Source organism: Mus pahari, chromosome 3 (assembly GCF_900095145.1).
Source record: "Mus pahari chromosome 3, PAHARI_EIJ_v1.1, whole genome shotgun sequence".
Taxonomy (NCBI): domain Eukaryota; kingdom Metazoa; phylum Chordata; class Mammalia; order Rodentia; family Muridae; genus Mus; species Mus pahari.
Genome location: NC_034592.1, coordinates 122,721,787 through 122,747,156, shown reverse-complemented (window position 1 = coordinate 122,747,156; position 25,370 = coordinate 122,721,787). Strand labels below are relative to the sequence as shown.

Here is a 25,370-nt window from a genome sequence, read left to right as displayed (position 1 = left end):
AGAGAGAGAGAGAGAGAGAGAGAGAGAGAGAGAGAGAGAGAGAGAGAGAGAGAGAGAGAGAGAGAGAACTAATCTGGGTTTGTGTTGGAGCTTGCTCTATCCACCAATTGTGTATGTATGTGTGAAATGCTTGGAGCCTGCTTGCTGGAGGTTTCCTCCATCCACTTAGTGTGGGAATATGCCTATGGCTCAGAGGTTAAGAGCACTGACTGCTGTTCCAAAGGTCCTGAGTTCAAATCCCAGCAACTACATGGTGGCTCACAACCATCCTTAACGAGATCTGATTCCCTCTTCTGGGGTGTCTGAAGACAGCTATGGTGTACTTATGTATAATAAATAAATCTTAAAAAAAAAAAGAATTTTATCTCTTTAATTTTCTTTCTTGCCATCTCCTAATAGTTAAAGAGTTTACAGTATTTCAGTGGCTACAAGGAGTGCCAGCCCCAGTAAACTAAGCTTTGTTCCTCAGACAAAGTTTGCTCAGTAATTTCTCTAATTGCTAGCTGCTATAGGCAACAGCCCCTGATGGTATCTGGACCAATCCCTGCCAGCTGCTCTCTGCACTGACCCCCACTGGCTGCCTGTCTCCATTTACTCTATGATGTCAAAGCTGATCTTTGGCATGCAGGTGGTGGTCATGGGTTATTAAAGAGGATGCAAAATTAATCGGTTTTTCTAGTTCTAATTCTGACATGATTCTTTTGTATTGTTTTGTAAGTCAAAGTATTATTCAATAGGCTAGGTTGGCCTGTAGCTTATTATGTATACTAGGGTACCTTCAAACATGTGGCAATCCTCCTGTCTCAGAATCCCATGGGCTGGGACATTACAGATGTGATCACATTTTCCATGCTCTGTGTGTGTGTTCACTGTCCCATGTTTTGGGGTTTGTGAGTAGATGGGTGATGGGAAGCCGACATACTTGTATTACTTTTACTGGTTGGGCTCTTCGTCCATCTGAAAAGGACTCTGGCAGTTTTTCCAGAGTGTGTAGTTCTTCCCAGAATGTATGTTGAACGTATACCATATTACCACTGTGTTTAAAAATTGTAATGCTTACTTCATAGTTTCTGGTCAGAGTATCCTTAGAGCCATGGTTTTTAATCTTCGTAATGCTGTGACCCTTGTCACCATTGTGGTGACCCCAGCCATAAAATTATTTTCATTCGTACCTCATAACTAATTTTGCTACCATTATAAATTGTAATGTAAATATCTGATATGCAGATGGTCTTAGACAACCCCTGTGAAAGGGTCCTTTGAATCTCAAAGGGGGTAGTTATCCACAGGTTGAGAACTGATGCTACTTCCTTGTCTATTCTCAATAGAAGAAGAAAGTCTCACTGCAACTTGATACGCCAAGGCTGGTGGATAGCCATCGGGAAGAAAGGGAGGACTGGGAGGAAAGGAGAGAGGGGAAACTGCCTCCAGGATGTAAATAAATAAACAAGTAAACAATTAGGTAAATAAATAGAATAAAATAATCATCATCCAATTGAGAGAGAGAGGAGACAGAGGCAGAGAGAGAGAGAGAGAGAGAGAGAGAGAGAGAGAGAGAGANAAATAATCATCATCCAATTGAGAGAGAGAGGAGACAGAGGCAGAGAGAGAGAGAGAGAGAGAGAGAGAGAGAGAGAGAGAGAGAGAGAAAGAGATTGAGAGAACAGCTGCTCTAGAGTATCTTTAAGTTGTGTTCACATTCAGCTTGTGTTAGCACATTTGGTGTATGTAATGAAGAATTTGCAAGGTATTTTGAAATTGTCTTACTGAAATGGCCACAAAAATGAAGTGGATAAACGTGAAAACATTTCTGATTTCTTTTTTCAAATATTTAAAATTTATTTTATAGGAATCAAGAATCCAGTCTCAGTTGCCCACAGACTCTTGTGTGAAGGGCAGAAGGGCAAGCTCTCTGCAGGCAGAATTCCTCCCTGGTAAGCACTTGGTACCTCTGACTTCTATTTGGGTTGCTAGTGTTTGAAGGCTGCGTTAGTTCATTGGGGAAGTCTTCTCAAGTTGACTGTATATCACTGAGTGGTCAGTTAGGTTTGTTTTGTTGTTAACCTCAGAACCTATCATGTATCCTGAGGCCTAATGTCTAAAATAATTAGTTTTGGGATGTTCTTAGAAAGCTACATTGCATATTATAAATAGTCCTGATTCAGCTATTACCAGCAATAATAATTAACAATGTCTTGTTCTTTTACCTCTTTCATCATACTGAGAAGAGATAAAAAGGTCTTTAAACAGACTTGCAAGTTACTGTATGTATAGGGAATTCAGTCTTTGATAGTGGTATTATTCATTGTGGCGAGAAAAAGATGTACTAAGTAACTTGTATTGGAACAGTGGGCTATCTCATGGAAGGCCAATAAGGTAGTCACGTTTTTAAAAAAGTACAGGGAAAATTTAAAGGTAAAAAATGAATTGGAAAGATGTATGTCTCAGAGGACCCTGTTCACTTCCCAACACCCATATGGTGTTTTACACCCATCTTTAACTCTAGTTCCAAGGGACCTGATGATACACACACACACACACACACACACACACACACACACACACACACACACACACACGCAGATAAAACTTATATACATAAACTAAAACTCAATCTTAAAAAAATACATTATAAAAATTTCTTTGCAGAGTGTAAAGCTGTAAACAGCCTAAATGTCTTTTTTTTGGGGGGGGGATTGATTTGCTTTTAGTCCTATTACTAGGTACAAAGGAGGAGGGAGGAGACATTTGTACTAATTTACTCCACAACACAGTATCTTCAAATGAATATTTATGCAGTTAAACCTCTCACAAATGTAGAGGCTGAGCAGTTCAAACGCATAGTTCTACCTTGTTTGGGTTTGATGTGGGCTTTCTTCTTCCCTTACAGAGAGGTGTCCTCTCATTGGACGTATCTGGGAGAGGGAAGGGAGAGGAGGTCAAAAAGAGAGAAGAGAGGGAGAGAGAGGAGAGAGAGGGACAGAGAAGGGGAGAGGGAGAGAGACAGATGGAGACAGAGATGTGGGAGAGGGAGCGAGATAGAGATAGACAGGGGAGAGGAATTGAGAGAGAGATAGAGTGAGAGAGCACATAAGAGAGGGAGAGAGCAAGTGACAGAGGTGGGGAGGGTGTACCATTTCTTCTGTAAGTACAGTAATACTTGTCATGAGAACTCTACCCTCATGGTGATCTCCCTCAGCCAATAGCAGTAGAATTAAAAAAAAAGAAAGTTAACTCAAAAGTATATGTTGAGATAGGGTCTCACTGTCTATGTAGGTCTGGCTGGTTGGGACCCTGATTTATAGATCAGGCTGGCCTTGAACTCACAGAAATTTGCCTACCTCTGCCTCCTGAGTGTTGGTATAAAGATGTTCACTACCACGCCCAGCTATAGTTTCCAAAACAAACAAACAAACAAACAAACAATCCCCCAAAACCTACAAAATAATATGACCAACAATTTGATACCACCTAAGTTCAGACAAAATATACCAGAAGATTTGAGGCTGTCCAGACTGAGCATTTGTTGTCGGAATTTCTTCTGTGCTGTTGGTGTCCTACTCAAAAAGCCCTTGTCTAATCCTACACCTTTTAGTCTTCTCCTCATGGTGTCCAGGAGTTCAAAGTGTAAGGTCCTAACTAATGGAACTGACTTTTGTCATATGACATAGACAGATTATGTATTATGTTGTTCTAGTTATGAAAACATGAGTTTTCCAGCACTCTTTGTTGAAGAAGCTTGTGTGTGTGTGTGTGTGTGTGTGTGTGTGTGTGTGTGTGTATGTGTGTAGCACATGATTATGAGTGTAAACATTGATACAATAGTGTCCTGGTTAGCTAAATAATGATGCTAGGTAGGCTAGGTGTATCAAATATATTTGTTCTGATGTTGGGTCTCGCTGCGCTGTTGAGGCTATCTTAGGGTAGCTGTTAGCATAGGCTGGCCTAGGACCTTTACTTCTGCCACCTTAGTAAACGGAGGACAGGCATCTGTGACTGTGCCCTGCTTTCAGATATGCTTTTGATTTGAGGTATGTCTTTTTCTTTCTTCCCTTCAGTAGATCTTGCAAATGCGCCTCTGTTTTCATCCCACTTTAGGACATTTTCCTAAATAGTAGGTGTTCTCATTTGCTTCTCTGTTGTTATACTAATCAACCAAAAAATCCCTTGGTGGAGGGAATGGTTTATTTGGCTTTTCTTTCCACATCACAGCTCATCACTGAGGCAGGTCAGAGTAGGAACACAAATAGGAACTAGAGGTAGGAAGTGAAGTAGAGACCCTGGAGGGTTGCTGAGTACCGGCTTGATGTCTCTGGATTTGTCAGCTACCTCTGTTAATAAAGTGCTTCATGGACATGCCCATAGACCAGACTGAAGGAGCTACCTCCATTGATCACTTCCCCTGGGTATGGCAAGCTGAAGCTAGTTCTCACAGGAGGTGTTCTCTCCACACTCCTCTGTTAGGTTCATGTATAGTTCTATAGTTCTCTAACTCTCCGACTACTTCTCATTTATTCTTCTGTGGTATCCAGTCTCCAACAATCACACACAGCCTAGTTTGTCATTTCTGACTTTTAGTTATTTTCATACATTTGAGTAGTATCTTTTTAAAAAGGTTTTTATTTTCATGGATGTATATGAGTGGGTTTTAAATGTAATATCTTTGTTTACTGGCTTTATTATTTATATTACTTTCAGATTATGTTGAGCTAGTGATTGACCACTTACCTCCTGCCCCATCCCCAGACCCTTTTCTAGGTTATATTTTTTATTTGATTGCAGGCATTGTGAGTTTTACATTTTTTTGTGTTTTAAATGTTTTTATATTTCTAAATTTTTATTTCAGGATGTGGTTGTTTTAAAAGTTTGGTCCTTTTCGAGTCCTGCTCATAAAGCTAGAGTCCTTCATAAGGCTAGAGAATGCATTTATCTCTGAGCTGATTTTGCATTGTTATAAGATGAAATTCTTAGTGCTATAGCCAGTGATATTAGAGTGAGGAAGTTTCCTCTGGCTCTTGGGAGCCTAAGGTGTGCCTAGCTCTATCTGAACTTGGGATTGTTTCCTTTGTAGTGGGTAGGTTTTGTGTTTCAAGGATTTGGGTAATTTCCTCTTTCTTAGTTTCTTCGGGAAACTACTAAAAAGGTGCTTTCTATAAATCTCTGGAGTCTCTCTGTGCAGTTGTTTTCTCAGTGGTATTTTGTCCTGTAAACTCTAGCCGTTTTGACTTCTGGTGGTCCATTTCCATCTCTTTGCCTTAGAGACTGTTGGCCTCCTGGACCTAGAACATCTCTGGAAATCATCCAAGTTAGCTAGTTAGCTCTCTGATTACAGCGAGTTTTTTTTTTTTTTTTAAATTTTTAAATTTTTATTTATTTTTTATTTTTTTCTTTTATACAAGATAACAGTCCTTTGTTGCCTGGTGTGTAATGTCTAAAACTGTTGATTTTCATATTTTTGTGTTTTTTTCATTGATTTAGACAAGAGACAATAGGATAAGTTTATTCTGTTGTTTTTATCTTGTCTAGCAGTGAAAAATCTTATATACCTGGAAGCTCACTGTATAACTATAGTAGTTTAAAAGTAGATTCTTCTAGTATCAGTTTAATCAGATTTATTATTTTTATTTTGTTTTTTGAGTTTACTTTTTACTTTTATTTTTAAAAGAAAAGGTGTTTTTTAAAAACATTAATTTGACCCTTAGAAATCCATTCAGTCTCACCTAGTCCCCCTTTTTTTTTTTTTTTTTTTTGTATGATTTATCTCTTACTACATACTGAGGGTGACACTTCCCAGCCTCACAATATGCTCCGTATGAATTAGTCTGGGCCTGATGCTTTGTTACCTAATCTGGGCAATGATAATTGGCTAATTACTACATTTGTACATTGTGGTTTATATGGCTTGCATGCATTGTCTTAAAATTTTCCATAGCTTTTTAGGATAAGACAGTTTGAGATCCTACAACTTAGTCCATGTTACAGTGTTAGGAGTGTGTGGACTCTATCCACATCACATTGTGCTTATAGCCGTCTAGTTATTCCTCACATGTCCATCTGCTTACTCCATAGCTGTGTGCTGTCTGCTTACTGACTGCCATGTGTAGAGGCAGGAATGCGCTCAGGTGCAAACTGAAGAAGCTAACATTGGCTTGGTAGCTGTGAAAGCAGGACACCGCTTTAAGGGACAGAGAGTGGAAACACACAATTAGCCTTTCCTTAGATGTCCTAAATAAAACGTTCATTTTATCTATAGCTCATAGGAGCAGGCAGGAATACTTTTATGCCAAGGTGGGGTTTTTTTGCTTGTTTTTTTTTGTTTTTGGCTTAAATTTTTTTTTTTTTTTTTGGGTGGGGGGGTGCAGGGACTCACACTGTAGCCCGTGCTGGCCTGAAACTCACCATGTAGCTCAGGCAATCTTTGTGCCTCAACTCTTGAGTTACTGGGGTTATGGGTGTTGGGTACCATGCCCAACATTGGATAGGTAGATTTTTGTGTTTTGTGATTTTTGATGGTTTGTTTAAGAGAAATGGATTTTTGTCTTAATGTCATGGTCCCCACCTATGATCACATCACTTGGGAGGCTACCTCAGGAGCATTGTGAGTTAAGACCTGTATGGGATCCATGGAGAGATCCTATATCCACAGTTTGGGGATACATTCTAGGGTATTTGTGGTTGAAGTCCAATCATATCTTGAATTTCCTTTAAAAATAATTGTGGAAGTGCTGTTCAAGAGTAAAACAACAGTATGTTCACAGTGACTAACTCAAACAGTGATGATCTGTCAATTTCATTATTGTATTGAAAAAAGTTATTCATCACAGGAATAGCTTAAAATAGTAATATATCTCTCACCCTTCTAAAGCTCAGGAGTCTAAGGCTGACAACTTAGAGCTGTAGTGTCAGTGACAGCTTAGTTCTTTCTATATGGAACCTGCTCACTGAGTCATGTGGTGAAGGGCAAAGCAGTCCAGTGGATCCTTAACCCTATTCAGTAGGGCTCTCATTGGCTTTGGGACCTCATCACCCCTTCATAGGCCATACCACCTAATACTGTCCTAAAACTGCTCAGAACTGGATTTCAGAATATGAATTTTGTCAGATTGGAGTACATAAACTTTCAAATCAGATTGGTCATGTATTTTTGACAAATTTTGTGATTATAAAAACCTGAAACACGCTGAGCAGATCATTGAGTGGTAAAGTGCTAGAGTCACATCACCAAGTAAAAGACCTGTATGATACTGCATGCCTGCAATCCCTACGCTGGGGGGTGGGAGCTGCATAGGAACAGCTGCACCCCTGCTGGCTAACTAGCCAATCTTTCTGAAGTGGTTGAGCTGGAGGGTCACTGAGAGACCTTGACTCAAAACAAAGAAGGTAGAAAATGATAGAGGAGGAGACCTGCCATTGACTGCTGGTCTCTTCATGTCCATGCATGGGTGCAGGTATACATGAACATACATCACACACATATCAGAACATTTCACACTATGAAACTATATCCATTATGCACATATAACACACCTTATATAACACATTATGTACACCACACACATCATATATATATATATATATATATATATATACACACACACTGCATACACATATTACATATATTGCATGAACATTACACACACACACTACACCACATACATTATATACATACATGTATTACACATACCATGTGTACTCTATACAGTTACACACGTTACATATCCATTATGCACATCACACAAATTACATACACGTTGTATACACCACATACATTATCATTACACACACATATATTACATCACTCCACATACAAAATCAGTTTTCCATGTTCCTAGTGCAGTGAGGTCTTACACTTTATGTTCATGATCTTTAGGTAGTCAACAGCCTAATTTGTCTTCAATTATACATATTTATGATGTACAACAAAATGATAGAAATACTTTTTAAATCCATTGCCTATTATTTTCCCCTACTGCTTGAGAATTTTTTATATAGATCTAATGTGTTTTGATCTATTCTACTCCCATTTCTCCCCTTTAGCCCCTCTTCCCATTTCCTCCCAATCTCATGAATTTTCTTTTTTAAGTTCCTGTAGTCCACTTAGTGAGTGCCCAGGTGTAGGGTCATCTACTAGAACATAGATGAGCCTCGCAGGGACCACAACCCTTTACAGAGCTTTCTCCTTCTAGTAGCTATCAGATGCCAGTAGCTCCTTAGCTAGGGGTGGTACCCCCTGATGAGTTCCCTACTTCATGCTCGAAGTTTGTCTGGTTTGATCTGTGCAGATCCTGTGCGTGTGAAGATCCAGCTGCTGTCGCTGCATATGTGCATTTGCTCTTCTATCTCCAGAAACCTGTTTCACTATAGTCATCCACTACATCTGGCTCCTTACACTCCTTCCAGTCCTTCCAGGCTTAGATGATCTGTGAGCCTTGAAGGAAAGGGGTATGATACAGATGTTGCATTTAGGACTGAGCACCTTGCTGTTGTGTAGTATCTTCATTGTGACCAGTTGTGGGTTATTCCGTTAATCACCATCTTACCATCAATTGCAAAAATGAGCTTGCCTGATGAGGGTTGAAAGGTTCCCAAATCTATGGGTATAGTGATAGTCTTTGCGTATTGGTTTGATATCATATTTCATCTAGCAGAATAAGAGGAGCAGGTTCTCTCTTAGGTCGTCCTATGACCTACCAAGCCTCAGGTTTTTGACCTTGTTAACAGTGCTAAACATGTGTTCTGACTTGTCTTGTGCAAAGATTTTAATGGCTGGTTTGTTTGAGAATTGACTGGAGTGGGCATGTGGGGGATGCGGGCTGTGCTGCACACAGAGCAGGGCAAGCATACAAATGCTATCAGTGAGGTCAGTGTGACTCTAGGACAGTTGAGGGTTAGAGGCAGGACAGTAGCAGACATGCTTTACTAAAGGAGAGGTAAGCTCTTTTCTAGTTGGTTTGTGTGAATCTCCTTTAAAGTTCTCTCCTTGGAGATTCACAACAAATTTCAAGATCTTTTAAGTTAGTACTTGCTGTTCTGGAAAGTGATTTTCTTTTTCTTTCTACTTGTCACTATATATGTATGAATACATGCATATTGTGAAAAGTTTACATTGAAATATAAAAAGCATTTTTATGATATTTTATGTGATGGAACTCCTAGACAATAATATTTGATGGTAAGCAAAGGCTACTTATTTAGTATGCCTTATAGTTTCTATAATGACTTACATGCATATCTTAAAATGTTTAAATTATTTAAAAATTGCATAGATTATATCAAAGTTTGAGACAAGGTCTTGTGTCAAGGTTGACTTAAGCTTACCATGTGACTCAGGAGATCAGACTCAGAACTTCATGCATACTAGGCATACTAGTTAGGGTTACTATTGCTGTGGTGAAACATCATGACCAAACGCAACTTGGTAAAGAAAGGGTTTACTTAGCTTATACTTCTACATCATAGTCCATCGATGAAGGAAGCCAGGGCAGGAACTCAAACAGGACAGGAACCTGGAGACAGCAGCTGATGCAGGGCCCTGGAAGGGTGCTACTGATTGGCTTACTTCCCATGACTTGCTCAGGGGTGGCACCACCTACAATGGACTGGGCTCACCCCGATCAATTACTAATTAAAGTGCCCTCCAGGATTACCTGCTTCCTGATCTCATGGAGGTATTTTCTCAATGGTAATTCCTTCCTCTCAGATGACTGTTGCTTGTGTCAAGTTGAAATAAAACGAGCCAGCTCAGCAGGCAAGCACTTTACAAACTGAGCCATATTCTCTTACCTTAGATTGGCTTTACTTATGTCAAAATTATGAATGTTAATGAATGAAAAATTAAGATGGCAGTGATTCTAGGTCCTGAGATTGAATCCTAGATGATTATATGAAGTAGGAAAAGGTTCAGCCCCAAACTTCCCTCGGGATCAATTGCTACTGTACTAGCTTGTTTATGTTTTCACATTCTTGAAAGGGCTTAAACAAATCCGTTTTTTGTTTGTTTGTTTGTTTATTTTGTTGTTCTTTGTTTTGTTTTTAAAGAAGAGGTGCTAAATATGGCAAAATGATCTCTCAATCTAATTGCCACTTTAGCTTTTATGTGATAGCTGTTCTTTGCAGTGACTATTGTTTCTTATGTGAAGTTGGCTCTCTCCCATCTCTTCTTTTCAGGGTTCTTTCCATTGCAGTTTTAATGTAAAGAAAGCAGTTAGGGCAGTTAGCCCTTAACTTTTCTTTGGCACATTTCTTATGTTTCTGTGCACCTACTGGGATTTTTATCATTTAAACTATACAGATTTTTAGGTGTCAATAATTTTTGTGGTTGCTATAAGTTTTGTAAACAAGTGATCTTTTTGTATTATCAAATGTTGCCTTTTGATAGTTTTCACCACAAGGAAATTGTGAATTACTTACTGGTATTAGTAATAACAGAATATAAAGACTTTAAGTGTATTGCTCTTGAGATTTGTTTTAATTGTATATTTTTAAAGAAGTATTTAATTTATGTATGTATGTCTGTCTGTGTGGAAGTATGTGCAGATGAACTCAGGTCCCTACAATGGTCAGAGGATAGAGTCAGACCTCTTGGAACTGAAGCCATAGGTGGAGGTGAGCCTCCCTACATGGAGACTGGGAAATGAGTGTGGATCCTTTGAAAAAGCAATAGGTAGTCTTCACCACTGATTTCTCCCGCTCCTTCTCTTGAGTTTTAATGTGGGAATGATTAGAAAAACAGAAACGAAAAGTAGAGAATAGGAGACTAACAGTCAGGCACAAGTTCAAGGGGTCCATTACTAGCTGGCTGGGCTCTAGAAGAGGTTAGCTGTGGAAGGAAATGAAGTGATTGTTATAATTGCTGCTTGCAATTACTGTTTACCTCATGAAATGACTTAGAGAACAGACTTGTTACGTGTGTTGGCATGCTTTTTGAGGCCTTTGGAAATTAGTCTCATAAACCAGAAGTGTCCTGTTCATTGTGTTGTGTTAAGAATTGCAGTCTACCTTCTGGGGTGTATTTCAGTATTCACTCACTAGAGTGGAAATGGTTCTCAGCATCACTGTGCCTCCTTGTTGCACTGAACTTAGGGTCTAAGCATACTAGTGTGTTTGTGCATATCTAGATTTATTGCTTGTTTTGAGTGGCTATAGTTCTAGACAAGAATGACAAATCTGAAGACATCTACTTAAACTCTTAACCTCATTGACTAGATGTATAAATCTTCAACTATTGGATCAAAGACTCTTAATTCTCCCCAGAAAGTTACTTTCACGTTTTTATTGAATTTTTAAGATTTTTTTCCCATATATACATTAGCGACTTCCAACATAAAAATTCAAAAGAAAATTAGAGCATGCAGCTGTCCTGTTTTGCACCAACTCTAGATTTCTTGTATCTCTAAGACTTGACTTTAGTTGTCATGTGATATTACTCCTATAACTTTATTGACTGTAGAAGATGACACTATGCATTTTTTAAAAAATAACTTTTTTGTTGTTAGCTTTTTAGTTGGAGAAGGAGCCTACAGATGGGCAGTGGATCATGGGATACCCTCTTGCCCTCCTAGCACCATGACCACAAGTGAGTAAACCCTTCATGAGTTAAGCTGTATAAACACCACCCACAGTGTTATACTACTCCTGTCTGACACAGAAATACAATGTCTGTAAGTTGAAATATGTATAGTTAAACACAGGTCAAGTTTACTTTTTTTATCACTTTTTTATTCTGGAGGTTTCCTCTTTGCTCTTGGCTTTGAGGTGTTTTTAGTCTGTTGGCCTGGAACTTACTGTGTAGCTGTGAACATGCGGAGGACCTCTGAAGAGCTAGGATTACAAGTGTGAGCCAACATGCCAGGTTTGTAAAATTATTCCCAAAGTATCGTTTTTAAGCTACTTGAAGCAATTTTGAATAATAAAACCATGGTGTCCTCTCTGGAAGGCATTAAGAGGAAGGAAGAGGAACTCTTTCTTAGCTCTTGACCTGAGGAAGAATTTCTTTTTGTTTTTCCTTGTTTTGTTTTGTTTTGTTTTGTTTTGTTTTGTTTTGTTTTGTTTTTTGAGACAGGGTTTCTCTTTGTAGGCCTGGCTGCTCTGGAACTCACTCTGTTGGCCAGGCTGGCCTTGGACTCAGAGATGCACCTGCCTCTGCCTCCTGAGTGCTAGGGTAAATGTGTGTGCCACCACTGCCTGGCTCCTTGTTTTTGACTTTTTAAGACTAGCTTATTTTTATTTTCTTCTGTATGGGTGTTTTGCCTGCATCTGTGTCTGCACCATGTTTGTGAAAGTGGGCCAGAAGAGAACATCAGTTCCTCTAGAACTGGAGTTACAGGTGGTTGTAAGCTACCACTTGTTTGCTAGCAATGAAACTTGGATCCTCAGGAAGAGCAGCAGAGGTTGTTAACTGCTGAGTTTTGTCCTTAGCACCTTGCTTTGTATTTTGAAGCAGGATTTCATTCATTCTGTGACCTAAGATGAACAGAAACACACAATGGAGCTCTTGTGTTTGGAATGAGAATGGCCCTTTTAGGTATATATATATTTGAATGTTTGGTTTCCAGTTGGTGGGCTGTTTAGGAAGCATGAGGAGGTGTGGCCTTGTTGGAGGAGGTCTGTGATTGGGAGTGGGTTTTGAGGTTTTAAAACCCCATGCCAGGCTCAGTCTTGTTCTTTTTCTGCCTGCACCTTGTTGATCAGTTTACATTCTCAGCTACTGCTCCAATATTATGCTTGTTTGCTGCCATACTCTCCACCACTTGGTCATGTACTAAAAATACACTGAAACTGTAGGCAAGCCCCAAGTTAAATTCATTCCTCTACTGCCCAATTGCTCAGATTATAGGCTTGGGGCACCATGCCTCCTGACCCTAAGGATTCAGCAACAAGCTTTGTCGATTTAAGTGTAAAGAAGATATGAGTTAAAACTGAGAAACTTAAGTCAGACAAAAGGACACATAGTTTAATATGAAGAAGTTTTGCCTTTGTCACTGATAGGCATTAGAGTCCTCTTTCTTCTTCCTGTTGACATTTCTGTCTTTTGACAACAGCGTTCTCCTTGAAGGAGGTGGCAGCTCAGTGTGCTTCTGGTTTGCTTTTCCTGATGGTCAGTGATGCTTGCATTGTTCATATACTTGTGGGCCCTTTGTATATTTTCTTTGAGAAATGCCCGTATAAGTCACTTGTCCTATATCTTTTGTCCATTTAAAAAAACCTGGTAATTTGTATTTTTTTGTTGTTGAACTTTTGAATTTGCTGCATATTCTAGATATTAACCTCTAACATTTTATATGTTGTCTACGCTGTTGTTTCCTTCCCTGGTAGAAGTGCTTCTAAAGTTTGAAGTTTGATATAATCTTGCCTGTCTCCTTTGTTGTGTGTGCTTTTGTGGATTTATCTAAAAGCTGGCATATATCATTGCATTGAGAGAGAGAGAGAGAGAGAGGAGAGAGACGGACTGGGATTGAATACTAGTATCTTTTAGTTTAGTATACTAAACTTTTCATTGCTTTAATGCTAATGTAGTAGTTTTAGGTCTTGCATGGAGAACTGTGATTTTGTTTTTTTTTTTTAACCATGTTATTGAAAATAGATTTTTGGGGGGTAGGGCACATAATACATTCCGATTATATATTCTGATTTCTCCCTAACTCCCCTCCCATCCAGATCTACCCCCTTTCTGTCTCTCACTGGAAAACAAACTTGCTTCTAAGGGATAAATATAAAATACAATATAATAATGTAAAATAATAGCTGACAACTCACAATAGGAGAAAACAAACAAGCAGAAGGAAAAGAGCCCACAAAAAGGCACAAGAAAGTCACTCATTTGCCCACTCAAGAATTCCATAAAAACACAAACTGGTAGCCATAATATATGTGCAAAGGACCTTATTTGTCTTTCTGAGTCTCAAGGATGGTTTTTGTAGTTCCATCCATTTGCCTATCAGTTTCATTCTGTCAATTATTTTGAATTAAATTTTGTTTATGTTAAGAGAAATCATGTCATTTTTCATTCTCTATTTTTTGTATTTTTTCCCCAGCAGTAGAAACTTAGAATAGATATTCTTGGTACCTTTTTTGGAAAACACCTAGCTGTAATTATACTGAACAGTTTACTGAGCTCTGTAATCTGCTTCTTTGATGCGTGTGCATGCCTGTGTGTGTGTGTGGGGGGCATGCTTGTGTGTTTGTGCATGTGAGTTTTAGTCTCTGCGTCCTCTTCTGTTTACTGTGGCTTTGTAATGTGTTTTTCAAGTGAGGTTTTGTGATGCAGCTTTGTTTTTTGCTGAAGATTGCCAGGACTCTTCAGGATCTTCTATGGTTACAGGTGAATTTCATGATTGCTTTCTCTATTTCTGTGAAGAATGTTTTTGGTATTTTTATGTAGATTGCATGAGATCTATGAATTTACTTTAGGTATTTTGAAAGTATTGTGTTGTGGTTTTCATTTTTGTGTATGTGTCCTTTTAATTTCTTTTCAGTGTTTTGTAATTGTCACTGTAGAGATCACTCTCTTCCTTAAACTTATTCCTAGATATTCCTACTTTTATAATACTGGTAAATATAATTCACTTTCTTATGTTTATTTTTTTTTCACATCACAGAAATAGTTATTCTTTATAACTTACTTTAGTAATTCTATAAAATGCCTAAACATTTGTTAACAAATATTTGTGTGTGTGTGTGTGTGAGAGAGAGAGAGAGAGAGATTATTTATTTTATTATTACTAGATTTTTTTTGTTGTTTTTGTTTTTTCAAGACAAGGTTTCTCTGTGAAACCCTGGCTGTTCTGGAACTCACTCTGTAGACCAGGCTGGCCTCGAACTCAGAAATCTGCCTGCCTCCGCCTCCCGAGTGTTGGGATTAAAGGCATGTGCCACCACGCCTGGCTGAGAGAGAGAGGTTTAAGAATATGCTTTCCTGTTGTCTTTTAGAATAAGTCTTAATTGATAAAACATATTTACTTAGTTCCTGACACTATCACAGAAAAGAAAGACTTTTATTGCACAAGAATTTCCTTCCATTTTTAAATTCTAACATTCTCCATATGGCTTTCAGAATTCTTGTCATGTAATATGTGGTCACTGGTAAGCTGGGCAACATGAAACTCTTGCACATTTCACTTGATGGTCACGAACTCCTCATGATCCAACTAGCTACTAGGCACTTCCAAAGACACTGAATGTCATCCCAGGTCATGAAGATAATCTAATATCACAGTAAATTATAATGAAATTGTAAAGGACAAATACTGATGACATGGTGGTGGAGAGATGTCTCTTGATGAGCACCTGTGGGCCATCTGGGTTCTAGCCCAGGCCTCACAAAACTTTTTTTTTTTTTTTAAAGAGCAAGTTATTTGTGCACAGTGTTCTTGCTGCTGTTAATTGTTTTAAATTTTTTCTTCTTTTTTTACATTTTATTTTGTGTATGTATGTATTTCTCTCTCTTGTATCTGTGTGTATGTACACATATCAGGATGTGTGTGTGAAAGTCATAGGCTCTGTCCTTTCCCCATGTGGGGCCTGGGGATCCGTGCTGTGCATGTTGTGTCCTGCAATACTCTAGCTCTCCTCTGTTGTAATGGCTGGCTGGGGTCTTAAAGCCTCTCTGTATAAAGTCTGCCTTTTACAGCATAGGTTATCACACTTCCTTCTTTGGAATTTGATACTTTCTAATTTTCTTCTCGTTTAGTCTCTTATGGCATGTCAATAAAGCAGGTGCTTGAGCTATATGTCCTGTTCCAGCTCTCCTCATTTCATGGTACCCATGTGCTTGTCACCATTCCAGCCTGTACTATGAGGATTCGTTTAATCCTGTCAGGGTTTTAGCGCGAAGGTTTGCTGAGTCTTACTGAGTGCTTTCTTCTATGTGAATTGAGATCACATATTTTTGTTCTTTATTCTTTTGATGTGATATCATAGCTATATTGATATGTTTGGCTTGTTCTTGCATCATTGGGATACATCTTACTTGATATTTTGAAGCTGGGGAATTGGCATGTTACTGTTTCAGTAGTTTTGATATCTATTCATCAGGAATGTTTTGGTTGTAGTTATTGTGTTTTTCATTTTTGTATCAGGACTATGCTGATCTAGTACAATGAGTTTGATAGAGTTCCTTTTTCGCTTATATTTGCAATAGCTTGAAAATTGCAATTTATTTTTCTTGAAATATATTGTAGAAATAAGCAGTTAACCTCAATTCATAGACTTTTCTTTGGTGAGAGAGTTTTCCACACCCATGTGCTAAGGGACTGCCTTAGGGTTTCTATTGCTGTAAAGAGACACCATGACCATGTCAACTCTTATAAAAGATAACATTTAATTGGGACTGGCTTATAGTTACAGGGATTTAGCCCATTATTGCCATGGAGGGAACAATGACAGCGTGCAGGCAGGTATGGTGCAGCACAAAGGGTTTAGAGTTCTACACCCAGATCAGCAGGTAACAGGAAGTGAAGTGGCCTTATCTTCTGAGACCTCAAAGTTCGACTCCACACTGACATACTTTCTCCAACAAGGCCACAGCTACTCCAACAAGGCCACACAGTTCCTAATACTGTCATTCCCTGTGGACCAAACATTCAAACACGAGTCAAGTCTGTTGGGGCATTCCTATTTAAATGACCACAGGAATGAACTCCTGGCCTCATACATGCTGGGCAAATGCTTTACCCCTGATCTACATCTATCTTCGAATCATATGCAACACTTACCTACTGCCTCCGCTTCATGACTTGTTTTAGTCCGCATATATTTTTTTCACTGTCTTGATCCAGGCAGGCTGTGTTGTATGTGTCCAGGGCTTATCTCTGTGGTCTAGATTTTCCACTTTGCAGGCATATGACTGTCATGACAATTTTTCTGGCTCATTGTATTTTTGTGATACCACTTGTAATGCTTCTCCTTTTTTACATCAAATTTTATTTTTTCTTTTATCTAGGTTTGTTGATTATTATCTTTCAAATCAGCTATCAATTTGATCATTAATAGTTTATTTCTAGTCTAGTTCACTTATTTCTGCTCTGATATTCAAGATTTCCTTGGGTTTGGTTGTTTTCCTGGTTCCCTGAGATGAGGCTCTTTGACAGTTAACTACGGCCAGCTGCTTTTATTGTACTGTATTTGATAAATGAACAGGCTTTGGCATGCATGTTTCCATCAACTGGAGAGACTTTATGATTTCCTTTTGATTTATCGAGGATCCATTGGCTGTTCCTGGGACTATTGTTTAATTTTAATGTATTTCTTATTTTCTGGTTTTGCTTATTTCTAAATTTTGTTCTGGTATTTTATTGAAGATTTGTGTTAATATTTTAGTTTTTAAAATCTTGAGAGCCATTTTGGTGCCTTATAATTTAGGTTGGAGAATGTCCTGGTGTTAATGGATGTATATGCATCTGTAGATATTACATGAAACTTTTGTTTTGTTTTGTTTTAAAGAAATTTCATTCTGGAGCCCAAGCTAGCCTCGAACTCATAACAGTTCTTTTTCTCAACTTGTATAGTACTCTGGTGATAGGTGTGAACCACCATACTGGGCTCACATACTCTGTGATTTTTATTTTTTCAAATTTCCTTTCTGTCTGGATAGTCTGTAGCCAAACACCAACAAAGAGGAGGAATATGTGCTGGCTACAGTTTGAAGGACAGTGTCCACTGGTCCATAGTCAAGAAGCAGAGAGACACAAAGACGGGTGCTGAGTTTGTTTTATTCAGTCCAGGACCCCAGAGCATGGATTGGCGCTATCAACATTCAGGGCTAGTCTTCTCGCCCAATCAAACCTCTCTGGAAATACCCTCATAGATACAGGCAGAGGTGCGTTTCCCTGGTGTTTCTAGATCCAGTTCAGTTGTCAGTGAGGATTCATCAGATACCTTGGGGTCACCTTTTTCTCCTTCAGATCGTACAGATGACCTGAACTCTTCTCTACCCATGCATCAGACGCCTTCTTGGTTAACATTTCCTTTGTAAACTTTCCCTTTACAACTAGAGACGAGGTTAAGGCTTGCAATCTTATTTCTTAGTAGGTGGAAGCTTGTTTTACCTTCCCTGAGGTGGATCGACCTCCAGGATCCCCTCTTTTCTTGTTACTCATGTCTAGTGTACTTCTAGTGTGGTGTTCCCAAGTGTCACCTCCCAAGTGACTTAGACTGAGACTTAGAGAACCGTACAGCTGAATGGTTGTGGATCACTAGGTGTCCCTCGGCCCTGTCTACCTTCAGAACTCAGTTGTTTTTCTGGTTTGATCCTTTCCCTCAGTTTATAAACTCATGCTATATTGTTTTTCTTATTTTCAGTGTACATTGGAGAATCTTCTTAAAACCAACAGTTCAACAATCTTTAGTGGATTTTTTTGGGGGGTGGGCACGGTTTAGGGTATCTCGCTTGTCTTCTTGTTCAAATAATTCTCAAATATTTTTGTTCTCTATTGTAGGATTCAGCTTAGCTGCATTTAAAAGGAACAAGAGGAAACTGGAGCTGGCAGAAAGGGTGGCAACAGATTTCATCCAGCTGAAGAGAAGGCGACAGTCAAGTGCAAAGGTCAGGAGGTGTCTGAAGAAGTGGCTGATGCATGACAGTGATGTTGTTGACCTGCTTTTAGAACAATACAGTCCATTTGAAAAATAGCATATTCCTTATATGTATATTAAAGCAGAGCCGATCTGGTGGGGCTCATTAAGTAAAATGTACTTACATAATGTACTTACTGCAAAAGGGTCAACTGACCCCAGTTTTTCCCAGAACCCATATGATAGGAGAGAATCTAATCCTACAAGTGGTCCTCAGACTTTCACACATATGTTGTGACATTCTCCTGAGCATGTGCACATGTACATGCATAATACACATATAAAAATTGTAATTTCAAAAGTAGACCCTGACTTGGATGTTGCGGTATGTACTCTGGGAGGCAGAGGCAGGCAGATCTGAGTTCCAGGCCAGCCTGGTCTACAGAGGTAGGCAGATATCTGAGTTCCAGGCCAGCCTGGCCTACAGAGGTAGGCAGATATCTGAGATCCAGGCCAGCCTGGTCTACAGAGGTAGGCAGATATCTGAGTTCCAGGTCAGCCTGGTCTACAGAGCGAGTTCCAGGACAGCCATGGCTACACAGAGGAAGCCTTTCTTGGGGAAAAACCATTTTTTTTTTTAAACGTGATTTGATATTTTGCCTGCATGTATGTCAGTGTGAGGGTGTCAGAACTTGTAGTTACAGACAGTTATGAGCTGCTCTGTGGGTACTGGGAATTGAACCCTGGTTCTTTGGAAGAACAGCAAGCCCTCTTAACTTCTGAGTCCATTTCTTTAGCCCCTCTCTTGAAAATTTGATCATGAAAAGAAACAGTGAATTTAATTTCAAAATTAAACAAAAATTAATTTTAATAACATATTTAAGTTACTAAATTGAAAATATCTTTTGAAATATAATCAGTAGAAAAGCTAATAATGAGCTATAACTGTTGAGGGTTGGTAAGATGGCATAGTGGGTAAAGGCACTTGCTGCCATTTGATCCCCAGGGCCTGCATGGTATAAGGATAGAATAGACTTCTGAAAGTTTCATGCTGTGGCATTTGTGTATTTAAACATACAGATACACATAAATAAATAGACATAAATGAATACATGTAATAAAATTGACTTTCGAAAATGTGAATTTGCATATTTAGTTATTAGAATCATTTTTGGCAGTGGCTGAAAATGTTTTAAAATTAAACTTAAAATTGAATAAAATAAGAAATTCAGCCTCTCAGTGTTTGCCCATTCTTTTTTTCGTTTGCCTAGTAGCCACAAAATATCACATGGTATTGTATTGTTTCAGTCCTTTCGTACTTGATTTTGATAGTGGAATGAAGTTGAAAGCTACAACGTTCTTCTTCATGTTATGATGTTAGAGTTTACTAGCACACAACTCTTGATTGATGTGTCAGGTCATATTCTATATGTACCTTATCTGTACCATGTTGTCCTTCTTTAGTGCCTTATGAGCTGGTTTATGCTTCTATCAAAGTTTTATGTGGATGCCATAAAGTACCAAATAAACCATCTTTCATAATAGGTATTTTCTCAGTATATTTCCTCATAGGATAATTAATCAAATATTTTGGTCCAATTCTGCTCATGTAGGTCATACTATGGGTTTTAGGAAGCAAATAAGCAAATTAGTATGTAGGTTTTGATGAAAGCTTGTGTAGTCTGTTCTGTTCTGTTGTGTGTGTGAGTGTGTGTGTGTGTGTGTGTGTACATGTGAATGTGTGTGTGTGTGTGTGTGTGTTTCTGCATTCTTTATGATGCCTTGGTGAACAAATTTAGGACTTTTTGCCCTTTTAAAACGTGAGTGTCTGGGTTTGCTTGTCTGCAAGCCTTGCGTTCAGGAGTTTGATCGGATAGCTCACAGGCTGTAGAGTGACCTGTCTCGGAAACAAAGTGCATAGAGTAGACAGTTTCATCAGTTTTCATAATGTATGTACTCTCGCAGCCCAAGTCAGATCAAGACACAACATTCCTGGTTTTGTTGTCCTTCAGCTATTTACTGCCATTGATGCTTTATGTTGCTGACATATGGAATGTGCTTTTTCTATTGACCTTTTTTTTTTCCACAGAATATTTTTAGATGTCCCATCACTGGTTCCTTAAAAAAAACAAAACAAAACAAAACAACAACAACAAAAAACTCTAAGTAATATCCTAATGTACATAGACTACAATTTGTTTATATATTCTCCTGCTGAGATTGGTTGTCTCTGGGTGTTTACTCTCAGGAACAAAGCTGCTGTGTGATTCTTACACAGCTCTGTGTTCTAGCTATCAGTTTTGAATGATAGGCATACAAGTATCACTGCCTTACCTATTCACATCACTAGTTTTTTTTTTCCCCAGAAAGTGATTGTGTGCCAGCTAATAAGAATACACGGTGAACAAGATGCTCTAGTGAGACAGAGATTGGAAAATATGTACCTGTAATTAAGATTGTTATCATGTTTCAGTATGTTTGTTGTGTTTTGTTAAGAAAAGAACATGATATGAAATAGTAGTTGAGATATGAGAGTATGAAGATAGATTGCATCCATTAAGATGATCAGGAAGACATATGTAAGCTAAAATGTGAAAGATAAGAGTGAGCTTTATAAATAGTCAGCAGAAGAATATAACACCCAGAGTGAACTGTGTGTTCAGAGGTCATTGTGGAGGGTTGTCATGTTGGGGTAATGAAGAGAGCTAGTGTGCTTGAAGGGAGGGTGGTGAGGGATGCAGCGGAAGGGGCAAATGGGCTGGGTTCTTCGGGATGGAGTGGGCATGGGAAGAGTTTCTGCTTTGTTTCAAGAGCTACCTTTCAGTGTGCCATGCTCCCATACCTGCTTGCAGCAGAATGCATTGGTATCCTCCTTGGGTCCATTGCTTTTTATTATTAAGATCAGATAATCTGTTGTTTCATGTTAAACCTAGGGATAGTGAATTTAAAAAGAGAGTTGTTTATTTGAAGACTAAGGATTATGTGAACATTTAGTACTCTATTGGAAAAGTAAATTAAAAAAAACAGAATTGGCTTGTAAGGAAATGCTGTTGGATTATAATTATGGAAATCTAAGCTAGTAAAGTTGATGAAAACCATAAAAATCCATGTATACTTTATTTAGAATGTTTGTTAATATTTTTATTTTCTTGCTCTCTTTTCTATATTGTGAAAGTCAAAGTCATAGGTCATTTCATTGTTTATTAAGAAAAACTGTATGGAACATTGTCTGAGGACCTACATTCAATGGAAAGGCTTTGGTTCTATCAAAAGGTCAGGCTAGGCACATATCTCAGTGCTGTTGCCTCTGCCTAGTGCACACAAGGCCCTGGGTTCAATCCCCAGCACCCTGAATAAAAGGATGAAAACCTTAGGGTGTTGTTGAGTTTTACATCACCAGCAAAATACCGAGACAGTTTTCTTATGAGAAAGTTGTTTCCTTTTGGGTTAGAGGTTTTGTGTGTCCACAGGCCTCTGCTGTCACGCCTCTGACAAGGAAGGTACATCAAAGCATGGCCATTGTAAGGGAAGCCTGTTCACCTCTCAGCAACCTAGAAGGGAAAACAGAGAGTGGGCTAGGCTGTGCATGTCCTCAAGTGTACTCTGCAGGGACCTAGTGTCCAGTGTTTTCCTCCCATCTCTTAAGAGTTCTACAATCTTCCCAGTAGTGCCCAACCAAGGTTAGTAACCAAGCCTGTGACACCAAAGGACACTCTCACACATAAGCATTTAAAACCAAACTCCTTTGCTTTTCCTAGTGTATTTTCAACATCTGAAAATTTTACCAACCCTTCATCATTACTATTGGAAAGCTTGCTGTGATAGGTAGAAATATCGATTGTGAAGTTGGTTATAGGAGCAAGTACATGTTCACAGACAGTAGTTTTATAGACAGAGCAAGAGGGTGATATCTATGATGAAATTATTGACATAAAAAGGAATATACATTCATATTGACACACACTCTGAATAGTGAGACTGTGTGAGAGATTTGCACCTGAATCTCAAGCCAGTTCAAGATGTAGAAACTGGGAGAAAAAGGAGATACCGGTGAGGCAAAGGCACAGGAGGAGCATTTATTTCAAAGAAAGTCTTTGCTGGGTCACATACTGCAGAGGAATGGCTGCTGGGTTTGGCACCTGGAGACTGTTGATCTGGGCAGACCATATTTGTGACATATAGATTGGTGATGGGCATGGCGTGAGTTGATGAAGTGGGGGTGGGAAGCAGAGTCAGGCTAGCTTTTGAGAAGTTTTATCATGTAAGTAAGAGTGACAGCGAGGAAGAGTTGATGCCATTGCACCAAATTTCTATGAATTAACTCAGTTCTGTGAACTTAGTTTCTAGCTGTAGGTTTCATAGATTTTAAGGTGTAATATTTTAAAGTGAGAAATACAGGATTTTAGGAATTTATTTTATTTATACAATCTTCGTGATTGTATTTCTTTTTTTCATCATTGTTTTTTTTGGTGACTTACGTGCTAGAAAAGGGAAAGATAACCATTTAATTTGTTATATTTTAATATGAAAATAGTAGTAAATATTTGGCCCTGTTCTCTTTGGGTGGGCTTACTTAGATTTTTCTTCTATCTCTTATTATATATAAATATATCATACTTGTGTTCTGAGACAAAAAGCAAAAGATAACCTCATCAGCACTAATTTTTATTATAGCTGAGTGTAGATACAGTACTCTTTGAATAATGCCATTCGCTCCTTGGTCTGTTTCTGTACCCGGTTCATGCCACAGGAAAACTAAGTTATTCATGGCTGAGAAGACATTTACATTTAGAAAGCAGACACCATGCATCTAGACCATAGTCTAGATTTCATAAATATCAATTTCAAACAGTTAGTCCTGGATATGATTGGAAAGAACTCTTATTCTTAGAGTATTAAAAGAAGTTGGGGGTATTGTTTGATCTCAACATTTTTGATGTTTCAGACTCCCCTTTCTCTTTCCTTTCCTCACAGCATATTGCCTAAATAGTTTCCATCCCCTTTTCTTTAGTAGCCGATTCTGCAGTTGAGTGTGCATGGTTATCCCCTCTTCCTCTCACCACGTGCATAACGTCCTTTAAGCTTTCAGTTAATTTTTGTTGGCTTGTAACAGGTCAGTGAGCCCGTTCGCAGGACAGAGCAGCAAATGCTCAGCAGCCGTTGCCCTCTGTCTGAGCTTGTTTTCTGTCTTCAGTTTCTAACAAACACGTTTGGAGAAATGAGGTCTGCTTTTGTGCTTTCATACCATGTCGTGTGTTCAAAACCACTCGAAAGAGATGCTACAACTTTTAATTTTGGTTCTTTAGCCACCACACAGGGACATTAAATTGGCCACATGTTTCAGAAAGGAAATGTTGGGACTTGCTTTGTGTGCTTCATATAAATATATTCTATTCTTTTGAAGTATATTGTGGGTAATGTTTTCCCCTTTTCCCTTCCATCTTGAAGTTATTATGTAAGCGCTTAACTGCATCATTCTAAATCACTGTATTTTTTTGGGTGAGAGGTAGGTTAAGATCAAAGAAAATGAGTGCCCCCCCAACAACATATTTTCCTCACATTGTTCCATTTGTACGCGCCTGTGTGTTGTGTGTGCAAGGAGGAGTGTCATACTATTTTCTTGAACATTACTTTGCTTGACCTTTTGCTCTGTGATTTTCAAGAAGATAGTGAGTGTGAGTGTGGACTTCTGTCACTTTTGTAAAGAGATGCTCATTACATATCATGCTCTATAAAATGAGATGTTCTTCCTTTGAAGTGATTATCTTCCTTTCGAAATCACTGCCTTGAATGGTGGGTAATATACTAAAAGCTGCAGCAGTACCATCAAAGAATAAGTTTATCACCCGATGAGTCCACTGTACAGATATTTTATGTTAATTGGTGCTAGGTAGATCAGTCTTTAAATTTGCTGCCACCTCATGTGTTTATATGGAGTTTGGACGCTCAGCATTTATCATTATGATGTTTTTATCTTCAGGTATTCATTTGTGTAGGGGTGTGTGGGCATGTGTATGCTATGGGATGCTTGCAGAGGTCAGAGGGCAACCTGAAGTATTCAATTCTGTCCGTCCACCAGGTGAGCCCTGGGGCTTGACTTCAGGTAGAGATATGCTCCTGAACACTGGGATAAAGGTGTGCACCACCACACCAGACTTGACTTGCTGCCTTTCAGTTTGGCTGTTTTTGTCTTTCCAACACTGTATGCTGGGTTATTAGCTTGATTATTTGAAAATGTGATGACTTTTTTGTAAGGCCATCATCACTACAGAATTTCCTCTTAGAACTGTCTGCTCTGTATCCTAAAAGTTGAGGTAAGTTTTCTTTTTCATTGTCTCTAAGAATTGTTAATTTCTTCCGTGCTTTTGTCAGATGACAGAGGTCATGCAAGTGTGTATTTTTTATTTAATCTTTCAGTACTTGTGTTCCTTTTCACTTCTCATGTATCATTGATTTTTACCATGATGTAAGAAGATATAAGAATTAGATTCCTTTATCTTCGCTTGTTTGGTGACCTAAAATATGTTCTTTTTTAGAGGAGATTCCATTGGATATTGTAAAGAATTTCATTTATTAGATCACTGCTTATCAACCTTCCTAAAGTTGCAACCCTTTAATATATCCTCATGTTGTACTGACCTCCAACCATAAAATTATTTTCGTTGCTACTTCATAATTGCAGGTTTGCTACTGTTATGAATCGTAATGTAAGTATCTCTGTTTATAGATGGTCTTAGGTGACCCCTGTTGAGAACCGCTGAGTTAGATGGAGTATTCTGGAGATATCTGTTATGTCTATTTGATAGTTGTTGTTTCATTCTGGAAGCTTTTTTGCTGCTGTTAATTTTTTTTTTTTTTTT

General features: G+C 38.6%; 1 protein-coding gene across 4 annotated transcripts in view; it reads left to right on the top strand.

The window, feature by feature from the left end:
- Positions 1-25,370, top strand: part of Tasp1 (taspase 1) — a 232,291-nt gene that overhangs the window by 77,630 nt on the left and 129,291 nt on the right. For 3 of the 4 annotated variants that reach the window (XR_003843524.1, XM_029537039.1, XM_029537038.1), the window contains exons 6-8: positions 1,850-1,934; positions 11,496-11,575; positions 18,435-18,541. Coding sequence is in view for 3 of the 4 variants with exons in the window: in XM_029537039.1 (XP_029392899.1) it covers positions 1,850-1,934; positions 11,496-11,575; positions 18,435-18,541 (272 nt within the window). In the remaining variant the exon portion in view is untranslated. Of the gene's footprint in view, positions 1-1,849; positions 1,935-11,495; positions 11,576-18,434; positions 18,542-25,370 lie in introns of those variants that run through there. The other variant, XM_029537040.1, reaches the window with a different exon arrangement.